At 43.1% G+C, this 11,555-nt stretch overlaps 1 protein-coding gene across 3 annotated transcripts in view; it reads left to right on the top strand.

Annotated features, from left to right (window-relative positions):
• Positions 1-6,783: 6,783 nt before the first annotated feature.
• Positions 6,784-11,555, top strand: part of AASS (aminoadipate-semialdehyde synthase) — a 57,840-nt gene continuing 53,068 nt past the window's right edge. For 2 of the 3 annotated variants that reach the window (XM_027574342.2, XM_027574341.2), the window contains exon 1: positions 6,800-6,921. Coding sequence is in view for 1 of the 3 variants with exons in the window: in XM_027574340.2 (XP_027430141.1) it covers positions 6,784-6,921 (138 nt within the window). In the remaining 2 variants the exon portion in view is untranslated. Of the gene's footprint in view, positions 6,922-11,555 lie in introns of all 3 variants that reach the window. The other variant, XM_027574340.2, reaches the window with a different exon arrangement.

The raw sequence follows: 11,555 nt of genomic DNA, 5'->3' as shown, positions 1-11,555 counted from the left end.
TTTTCAAAGAAATGGAACAAATAATCCTAAAATTTGTATGGAACCAGAAAAGATCCCGAATAGTCATTGTATGATTTTATTTTTTGTGTCTTCACATAGTGGTACATGAACAATCACCCAAACATTGGATGACAACCTGGCTCTTTGGTGATTTGCAAGTCTATTAGTTTCCTGCTGCTGTAATAAAGTGCCACAAACCGGGTGGGTTAGAACCACAGGGATTTATTGTTTCACAGTTCTGGAGACCAGAGTTTGATATCAAGGTGTTGGCACCGTCATGCTCCCTCTGTAGCCTCTAGGGGGAGAAGGAGAGAATTCTTTCTTGCTTCTTCTAGTTCCTGGTCCTTTTGGGGTTCCTTGGCTGTGGCAGCATAACTCCAGTCTTTGCTTCTGTCTTCACATGGACTTCTTTCTTGTGCCTTTGTGTGTTCTTTTCTGTCTCATATAGTGGCATTTTCACCTGAATCCAGTATGATCATATCTTGATTCTTACCTTAATTTTATCTGCCAAGACTGTATTTCCAAACAAGGTCACATTCTGAGGTTCTGGGTGGACATGAATTTGGGGGAGACATTATTCAACTCAGTACAAAGGCCATGGAACTCTGTTAGGTGCTTAGGGACACAGTACCCTTCCTTTCAGGTGAGAAGGTATTTCACTGTTGTGGCTCAGTGGATAGCACAGCCATGCTTCCACAAGTCAAGCCACGGAGCTTTCACGGCCTCCAGGAAGAGGCTGAGGCTGAGAGAAGAGGCCGAGGATGTCAGCAGGCAAGGGCAGCCTGTGCTTAAGAAAGGAATTAAGGACAGAAGATATTGCTAGCTATGAAAGGTTTCTTGAACTAATTTGCTTTTTTTTTTCTCTTTTTTTAGAGAGAGCGAGCGTACGTGTGAGCAAGTGGCAGGGCAGAGGGAGAGGGAGAGAGAGAACATTAAGCAGGTTCCAAGCTCAGCAGGGAGCCGAGTACGGGGCTTGATCTCACCACCCAGGACCCGAACCAAAACCAAGAGTTGGACGCTTAACTGACTGAGCCATCTAGGCACCCCAAACTAGTTCCCTTCTTAAAATTAGACAGAGGAATTCTAAGATTTGGGTGTTTTCACAAAATCTTTGACTCCTTTTCCCTTTCTGAAATACTTTTCTGTTCTCCGTGGCAGCTCATTCTTGTTTCCCTTGCACTGGACTTGCACACAGTGAATACATTTTGCTTTAATTCTCCTGCTATAGGCCTGGCCTCCTCCACTCACTTCATTCTTTATTCTTGTTTTTTCCACTCTCCCTCATTTTGTTCTTTTCATTTCCCTGTTTTATCCGTGGTTCAAATCTCTTTTTTCCACGTTACAGCATGGATCCCTCAGGACTTAGTATGTGTAGGGTGAACAGTAGATTTCAAAGACAGAGCGCAGAGTCTCTGACTCCTGGGAGTTTATACATTGGTGTGGTGTTTGTCTTGATATATCTTTGGCATTGTGGGCATTTGTCTTCTTAGGGTAGGGGAAGTGTTTATATTTAAACTATGTTTACAAAATAGCAAACAAACATTTGGAGTTAGCCTATGTATATTGGTCCAGACAGCACTCTGGCTATTTTGTAAATTCTTGTCTTTTGCCATTGTTTTGTTTTAGACGGTTGGGGTCCTTCAATAACAGTTAAGTGATAGTGACACAAAGGCCTGTGCCTGTCACGGGCAATGTCAACATTACACCATCCAACAGGAACTTCCTCCTTTGGTGTTCTTTTTCTGTTCTTTTCAAATTCTGTTATATTTTTCTGAGGAACTATACAAATGGCAATTATCATAAGAGTCAGTTCAATGTCAGGGATACTTTCTCCACCTGATTTTCTGCTTCCTGCTGTGACCTTGCCAATGCTGAGATTATTTCTCTTACCTGCTATCTCTTATATTGCAAAAAACCCAAATTTTATGTGTGCTTTTTTCCCACTCATACCTAGCTCTGTAGTGAGATGACAACAGTTAAAGGTTGGTTTCATTCAGTACCTGACCCAGACTGGGGCTAGAATGAGAAGATCCTGACTCTCCTACCTCCTAAACCCGATCTGCTAGTTGTTTCTGGCTCAATTACACTTGCAAACACGCCAGAAAAATTATACTTGAGTTTTATTTTTGCTTTGATAACCTCCCCCCTCCTTTCTCCAATCTCTTCTCAGTCCCTCAAGTCACCTTCTCTCTTGAGACTTTCATTCAAACAAGACTGAGAGGAAAAGCACTGGGTTTTCTTCCTTGATTTGAATTTATTAGATCCATCATTTGTCAGGGAGATATACTCCAAAATTTGCATTCCCCAAATTTGCTTATATTATTATAACTTATAATTCTCAACCAATTTATAAAATACAATGATATGTAACTGAAAACGTGCAAGTCCTAGTTGACTTCTGGTAACAGTTACTAAGCAGGCGATGATGGGCAGCAAACTCACCCAGTGAGGTATCCCTAACACACACTTAACTCTCACGGGATGCCAAGACCCTGAGGACTTTGTGAAACATTAGAAACCAGTAAAGGTTGACGCTGGAACTGCGAAGGAGCTTTGAAATTTTCTTGAATTTTATTTTCTTCAGGAATGCTTGTTAAGGACTGCTAATGGTAGAGGAGGTAAACTAGGAATTAGATTTCTCTGCTTTTTTATAAAAGGGTGGGTGGGGAACAGTCCCCCAGGACATCACTATCTCCATTCAGAAACTGTTTGCAGGAATTACGATTTATCTGTGGGTGGTTCCTGCTTTTGCCTTATCTGATCAATTTTAAATTGCTTGAAGATAAAGACCGTAGGTTTCTTTCCTAAGATAACTGGGGAGGCAACAATAGTAATTGTCATTTAGAAACTTTGCCTTCCTAAACTATTTTTTTTTTTATTTTGTACATTTGATTTTGCACTTTCTGTCTACAAGAAGCTTGTGTTTATAATAGAATAATTTATTAGGGTGGGCAGATTATAGCTGATATGTTCATGTAAGAATATAAGGTCTTGAGAAATAAGTAGAACAAACTTAGTAGCATGCTGGATTGCTTCTACCTCCTCCCTCCAAACGTCCATCTCTTTTCTCTTTATGGCAAAGTTAACTTCAGATTGAGAGTGGGTTCTGAACACACAAAAATGGGGAGGGGGGAGGAGAAGATAAGACAGAATAAAATAATGAGCACCAATAACAGCTCACATATATTGAGAACATGCTTCACTTAATCGTCTTGAGAACTATGATTTTTCCCATTGTCCTGACAAGGAAAATGAAGAGACAAAATGGCTTGTTAGTGAGTGGAAAAGGAGGATTTAGTCTAGGTCCAGCTCACTGCCGTGTTCAGATGCCTAACTACTACCCTCAGGGTCTTTCAGGAAGGACAGAATCAAAGTGAGGAACAATTAGGGAAGAAAGAAAGCCAAAGAAGGTGGGAGAAAGAGAGGCAGCTTGAGTGGCCCCAAATCAACTTTCTAATTTAGGAGTGTCAACCTAGCACCCCACATGGGTAGAAGGGGTCTCCCATGTTGAGGGTGTCTGAGGGGTTGACTGTGGGAGCTGACTTGCGATATATCCAAGCCCTGTTTTTAATCTCATCTGTTGCCCCTTTTCATTGTGAAGAAATTTCTGAGAACTGTCACATTTATTAAAACAAATATCACTATAGTGAAAAACATTTGAATTCCCCATTTTAAGGAACAGTATTTCTCATTCACATATTTTGCAAAATTCCTGAATACCATAAGCATTTCAGCAGTAGTTTGGAATTTATACACAGGAGGGATTTGGGGCCAGGTTAGTATTTCTTCAAGGTGAGGGTAGGTCAGAAGTGGATGGGGTTTCAAAGTAAAGCAGGAGAGAAGCTGACTGAGCCTCTTGGGCCCTTTGTGGGGTCACCATGGTCCAGGGCCCTTTTCCAAATTTGTCTATTCAGGGAAGTAATTTTGATAGTTTTCCCATGAATGTTCAACCATTTGCAGAGATATTCACAGTAACCAGTCATATGATTCACTAATTTTGACAAGCATTTGCTGAAAACCTTTTGTGCTGAATATTCTCCTTTGAATCTTCTAGAATTTTTGCCTCCTTCTCTACCTGCTCTGTCCCTGAGGGACTAACACTTACGGGCTACACCAACCCTCTGGCTTTTCTTGTGTTCAATTTGTAGACAGCACCAGCAGGAGATGGGAGGGTAGGAGAATGAAGGGAGGTTATTCATTCCTTAGGCCAGAGGCCTATAAACTACGACCCCTGGTCCGTATCTGCCCTGCAATGGTCTTATAAATAAAGTTTTATTGGCACACAGCCACACCTATCCATTTAAGTATTGTCTATGGCTGCTTTTACACTCCAAATGACAGAGTTGGGTGTTATGATAGAGACCTTTCTGGCCCGTTACAGAAAGAAGTTTATTGACTTCTGCCTTACATAGCTCCCTCTGGGTGGAGTTTTTTGTTCCTTAGGCAGCTCCCTGCCTGCTAACAGCCACCACTATCAAGTGGTACTCCCCATAGCTTTAGCTACACCACAGCTAGAGCTCTTTCTAAGTTCTGGTAACCATCTCTTACCTGGCCACATGAAGGCCTGCAGGTACTTCTCACTGTTGCTAGTCCCTGGGGGGTGGGGGGGAAGGCAGCATCTTTTTGTTGCCTTCCTCTATTGCTGCCCACGCTTACTCCTTTCATGTCTCCTAACTTACTCAGTTGGATTGTGCCATCTGTTTCCTTCTGAGACTCTGACTGATCTATCACATGCATAGTATTGTGTTAGAAGCAATAGGGAAAACGTGAGTAAGGATATATATACACACACATATATACTTGCTTTTATTAAAGGTTTTATGAGCTGATAGTGAGGACAGGTGAGAGATGGAGATAAGCTAGATACAAATGGCTATTGAATAAGAAAGCCTGTGGCAAGTACAACAAGAGAGGCAGACACAGAAGGGAGAGGTCAGATCTGCTTGGTATTCAGGGACAGCTTCATTGATGAAAGTGGCATTTGAGCTGAATGCTAAAGGATGGATTAGTTTTGGAGAGGTGGACATTTTTGTAAATGAGAATTACAGAAAAGTTGACAGCATGAGATACTGGGGGAGAAATAATAATTGTCAGTTTCTTTAGACACTTGGCAGAACACTTTGGACATCAGCTTATTTTGTTATCATAACGACCCCGTGAAGTAGTTCCTATTATTATTCTATCGACAGATAAGGGAACCTAGACTTTTTTGAAAATGAAATAACTTCCCCATGATTTACAGCTTGAGGGGGAAAAGTAAGGATTCTGATTTAGGCTCCTAATCCTTAGGGATATAGAAAAGCACAGATTGTGTTTCAGTGTCAGTTTAAGGCTGGTTCTGGGGCGCCTGGGTGGCTCAGTCGGTTAAGCGACTGCCTTCGGCTCAGGTCATGATCCTGGAGTCCCGGGATCGAGTCCCACATCGGGCTCCCTGCTTGGCGGGGAGTCTGCTTCTCCCTCTGACCCTCCCCCCTCTCATGTGCTCTCTCTCTCTCTCTCTCTCTCATTCTCAGCCTCTCAAAAAATAAATAAATAAATCTTTAAAAAAAAAAAAGGCTGGTTCTGCTATAGAAATAAAGCTGAGATGGCTGATTTGGGCCATATCTTGAAGCAACTCCTATGTTGTGTGAAGGACTTGGGGCAATGGTCTACAAATAGTGGATAGTCTCAGGGGCTTTTGCTCAGGCTAATGAGATGATCAGAGTTCTCTGCTTAAGGGAATATGACCTAGGTAGTGCATAAAAGGGGTTTGGGCGAGAGTGATAGGAGAGGGATTTTAAAGGACAGAGTCAACACCAGGGATCAGGTTGACAGATGGAGGAAGAACTGAAGCAGATTTGGTGTTTCAGGCCTGGCTCAGTGGTGATTAGGAAGCTGGTGATACCAGGAATGGAGCTGGGAAACCCAGCACAAAGGGAAGACTTTAAAAGAGGAGTGATTAGGAGTATGATTTTGGGTATGTGAAGCTAGAGATACAGGGGACAGTCTCAGCTTCCAGAAAAGATTTTAACTTTCTCTGCGCTTGGAGTACAAGTGGAGTTTAAAAGAATGTTCTAGGCTCTGGATTATTGACACAAGACTTTTATGGTTAAACACATCTGTGGTAGGTATGAGAAAAGTCTGTGTTGGAGAAAGTTACAAGAATAGGAAGGACAGTTACTTTTTTGGCCATTGATTCCCTAAAGGACCACAGATGGGCGTCTGGCATTTCTTCAGCCTCTAGTGCTGAGGCTAGTCTTCATGAAGTGCATTTCTCCCTGTCCCTCTAGGGCCACTTAAGACTTTTTAAGAATATAGACTTTGCCATATACACATAAATTCTTAATATTTATTGGATGTGGATACACTACGTTTAATTTCCTAGTCTCAGTTTGTTGGACTCTAAAACTGTTCTAAGAACCGTCATCTGGCTTCACAGGCTTATTATGAAGCTGTGAAACTCTTCGAAAAGTGTGTATGGCTAAACAAACATAATAGACATGCGTTCGCAACTTTTTTCCAGGAGATACACACATCTATCTAGGTATAATGCCTGTACTATTTTCGTCCTCTGCGTCTCCGCCTGTCCTCTGCTACGGACAGTTACAAACTTGGTCAATAACTGTCCTGGGAGGACGTGATGCCCCCAGCTAAGGACGCACGCAGGTCAGAGATCAAGAAGGCAGAGATTTTCGGGGAGGAGCAGGGGCAGGGCATGACTTAGCACCTGGCAGCGCCGCCGATTGGCGGAGGAGAAGGTTGTTCCCTCAGGGCGGCCGCTGATTGGCTGCGGGAGGAAGAGGCATGACGTCCTCAGAAGTTGAGCAAACACCTCCTCCTCCCGGCCCCCATCCCAATTTCTGCTGGGAATTCGGAGCCTTCCCTATCCGGACCCAGGAGCTCGGACGCGGCCGGACCGGTCGGAACCTTAGAGAGGACCAGGTGAGGAGGGCCGCCCGGAGGGGGGCTGAGCCGACGGGCGGTGGGCTCAGCCGGCGAGATGCGCTTGGAGATCGCCGGCGAGGCTGGGACTGTCCTGCGAGAGCGGCGGGCGAGCTCTGCCTCCTACGCCTTGCGTCGCGGGCCACCCGGCGACTCCGCGGAACCCAGCGGTTGCCCGGACGGGCGAGGGAGAGGGTGGGGAGCTTTTGGGCCTCCCTTGCGAGCGTTTCCCTTGGAGCGAGGGAGGGCTGTCGGCGCAGTTCTGGAATTTCTGAATAGAAAAGGGAAGGGATGGCAATTAAAGTTTTTTTTCTTTTTTCTTTTCTCTGTCTCTCTCTCTCTCTTTTTTGGCGGGGAAGCGGGAGCGGTTGCTGGGGAGTAAAGGATAGGTGTGGAAGCTGCAGAACGAACACCCTGTTAATTTTCGGACTGCACGCTTATTTAGGTCGGCTGGCTGCGCGGTGTGGTTGATGGAGATTTTGGGGGGCAGTCCTCTTCCTTAATCCCAGCTTTCTCTTTGCGCAGTTGCCGGACGACCTTTCCAGCTCTGGCCTGCTTAGCCAAACTCTGATCACAAACTCCCAGCCCTGACCGTCTCGGCGTGGCCATTCTCTTTGAGATGGGGACTCCCCCCCACCCCGCCCCCAGCAAACTGCTGCTCCTTGGCTACACTGTAACAGACCAAGAAGGTGTAAGAAATTTGGGCACCCTGAATATCAGCGACTCCTGAACTCGTGAGACCCTGCAGGGGCTGCGAGGCCAGTGTGAGCACTTAACGCAGAAAGGGGCCCAAGCAGACGCAGTTCGTTGTTACTCTGCCCGATTGAGTTGGGCTAAGTGCCCTGACAACTTACAGAAGTGATGTCCTTTTCAGACACTGATTTCAGGGGAGTGGGAGCGGAGAGGGGAGAGGAAGGAAGGAAGGAAGGGAGAGAGAGCGTTCAGTAACCTGAACAAAGGTGAACATTTTTTGATATTGTGGGTCATCAGTTATCAAAATGTGGGGAAGGTGAAGCTGTAATGATGCGGATGTAGCTACTCATGGGACTGAAGGATCATTTACTCAGGCCGTAGCTTTCACATACTTTATGGTAAAAACAAAAGTCAACAGTAGCACTTTGCATGGATGCCTATATGTCTGCGTGTATATTTTGTCACTTGCACTCCCCCCCACCCCCTTTTCCATGTAGATGAGTGAATCTAGGGGTATATGACCTTCTGGCAGTGTAAACTTGTGCCATTCTGCAAAGTGAGTTAGGAGGACAGAGATTTAGGCCAACAACTTTCCCTAGTGACTTTCCCACTCTCCAGAAAATCATAATTGTTTTCAGTCTCACTTGCTACTGGTGACAGCATTATCAGAACTTTATTTTGATTTATTTGCAATGGAACCCTCCTACCCGCCCCCCTCTCCTCTTCCCAAGCTTTTAAGCCTTAACAGACCTTAACAGCTCAGGATTTTGGAAGTGATCTTTGGTATGTATGCAGTGCCCCTTTAACAGAAAAGTTGTCATTTTTCCAAATATTCTTTTATTAATTATCTCATAGAAATAACATTGCAAACTGTGGAAAGTGTTCTTGGTGAGAACACAAATTATATGGAATTAAGTAACTATACATTTGGCATGGGGAATAACAACATTATTACTGTTTTCATTGAATCTAAGAGGCCATCGATTGTAAAATACATCCCTATTTCAGGGATGCTAAAATGTGAAAAATGTGTCATAAATTTAATGAAATACAGTATTAAAATGGTAGGTTATTTATCTTGAACACCCAGGCCAGAAGGGTGAAGTTGAGGAAAGGGCTTACTGGGCTCCATTTTGTTTTCCTTGACAAATGAAAAGAGGAGGGGCGTGGTCAATGTGGAGCCATTGTGAAGGCCTTACTACTGTGTAACAAAGAGAAAAGGAAGGTAGTGTTTTCTATTAGTGGTGTGGCTGTGCTCACCTTTGAGGAGTAGGCAGGCTTGGGGCCTTCTTCGGTTCTTGACATTTATTGAGCATTAATGGCATGCAAGATAGTAGTCAGTACTTTATGCATATTAGCTCAGGTAAACTTCCCAGTAGCCCCGAGAGGTGGATACTAATATGAATCCATTTTGCAGATGAGGCACAAACAGGTGAAGTTATGTACCAAGGTCACAGAGTAAGCATTTATAGTTTAGCAAAAAGACAGATGAGCAGATAAACATTTTGGATTAGACTCCAATTTAAAATTAACTTTGCATTCCATCTCAATGATTCTAAATTTGTGGGCTAAAGACCAGAAGAGTCACGGGTCATAGATCTCTGGATGACTTTGAGTAGCCGCTTGAAAACACGTATATTCTTCGACAATATTAGTAGATTCCCCCTGCCCCAAGTCTACTGTTTTTGTTTGTTTTTTAACCTATGGTTAACAGTTTTATAAGGAGTTTAATGTGGAAGCATTAAAAGAATGTACATATGCAACAGGAGGTGAAAGTCTGGAGGATGGTGTTGCTGCTTGCCCAAGCCTTGTTCTAGCCAGCCTTGGGGTTGGGAGGCATTTGGATTAGTTCTAGGCTATCACAAGGTGTTCTATTAATTTGGAACCCTTTTGGGCATCTCCAGGATTATTATGGTCTGGAAACCAAGTATGTAGTATGGGCCAAGACTCATTGCCATGGAGCTGTGGTCCTCTGCTCTTGAAGGTAACTTTTCCTTAGATATAATCTTTTATAAATATATCTCACAAAATCTTCTCTGGTTCCTTTATGTGATTTAGGGTGGTGATATACTCAGTGATCATAGTTCATTTCATAGTAACTGAAAGAAAATGGTGGGGAATGTATGGAATTCTAGGCTTGCTCTATCATCTGTATCTCTAATGACCATTTTCCTTTTCACTTCTTTGAAAAGGTTAGAAAATACCAAGGACATTTAAGGGTGTCCTCCCTCTGCCCCATTCTCGTGTATACATTGCAAAGATAGGTAATTTGTAAATTAAAGGAAGTCCTTAAGTTTTTTCCGCGTTGAAAGATGGTAAGAGAGGTATGGTGGTTATCATAGAGTATGTTCTATTGCTAAGTCCATCCACTCATTGTCCTCCTATCTCAGTACATGTCTGTGGAATTCACTATAATACTTCTGTGACTTTTTAGAGTTATTTCAAGTTCCTGATTAAAAATGTATACTTTAGTGCTGTTCTTGGTTTACAAAAACATAGAGAAGAATCTTCTAAATTTCATTTTTATGATACTAGGAACGTTGGCGTTTTATGTGTTGAAGGAAAAAGACTGTTTAGAAATTGTCAGGGGAAACGTCTTATTTCCCTCTGCTGACTATGTGACACTTTTATTCCTACCCTTTTTCTTCTGTTCCTCCTCCTTATTTTCTCTACTTCTTTCTTTGTCTCTTCATCTCCTTTTCTTGCTTTCCCACCTCCTCCTTGCTCATCCTACAGGCTGTCATTAGCACTGTCAAGTGGTCTCACTAGAGCGAGTAGGTAAGCCAGGGGTCTTCCTGCTTTGTTTCACTGACAGCATTGTCAGAAATATACCTCGTGTTTACTTCCTGATATTCTTGGAAGAGCCCACAAAATTCAGGACAGGGAAATCCAAAACAGCCCACCTAGGCATTTCCATGAAATACCAGACACCTGCCGTGCCCTATCTAAGAGCAATTAAGAAATCCTCACTACTGCCGATTTCTTGATGACCTTAGAATGAAATGAATTGTGGGCCTGGAAAGATCCATGTTGAGGCCAAATTTCTAAGTTCAAGCAATTACTAGCACAGTAGTACCTGCTACAATTAAATCTCTTGTTCTAAGCACCCAGAAACCTAGAATTTACCTTGGCCATGACTCAGGAAGGATTTTCAGTGGCACCTAGGAAAGGGATCGACGGAAGCACTCCATGCTGGGGAGATAACTGATCACTTACGCTATTAAAGTCGATGCCATATGAATCTAATTTATTTCTAAAATGAGCTGGCAGCAGTAACAATACATCAGATCTACATGGTGTGGATCTGTAGGCTTTGGCGAAGAGAAAAATCCTGAGTGTTAAATATTAACCTAGGAATCCTGCTTCGGCTTAGAAGCAACAACTCTAGGCAGATTCCAGTTCAGTTTTTTCACCTGTAAAATAAAGATAATAATAGTATCTACCTATTAAGATTTTTGCAAGGAGGAAATGAAATAATGTCTGGAAAGTGTTCAGCATAGTGTTTGGCATATAAGGTTAAATCAATGGTAATTACTGTTACATTTATTTAAAAACAAAGTTAGAATTATGATTTGAGAATTCCCTACAAAAAGTGAAAGTGAAAGCAGCTTCCCAAAGAAACTTCAGAGGATCTCTTCCTGCTACGCTTCTTTTCTAGTCTACAGAAAGTCTGCCTTTGCAAATACATATGTGTGTATTATATGTGTGTATGTGTCTGTGTCTCCTCCCACACCATATCCCCAACCCCCAGACAAGGGAGGTAAGGAGGAAGTGGAGGGATGGTCACTGAGTGAGGTGAGGCTGTGATTGTAAATCAAGTTTGAGCTGAGGAGAGACACTAAATTATCTGAACGTCTTCCCTCATATTGGCTCCAAGAATTGCTACTAAGAATAGGGGATGCAGGGTCACTTGGTCACCTATGGTATGTGAAATAGAGCCC

The sequence above is a fragment of the Zalophus californianus genome, chromosome 12 (assembly GCF_009762305.2).
Source record: "Zalophus californianus isolate mZalCal1 chromosome 12, mZalCal1.pri.v2, whole genome shotgun sequence".
In the NCBI taxonomy this organism is placed as follows: Eukaryota; Metazoa; Chordata; class Mammalia; order Carnivora; family Otariidae; genus Zalophus; species Zalophus californianus.
Note: the sequence above shows the minus strand (reverse complement) of the source record. Positions and strands in the feature narration are given on the sequence as shown.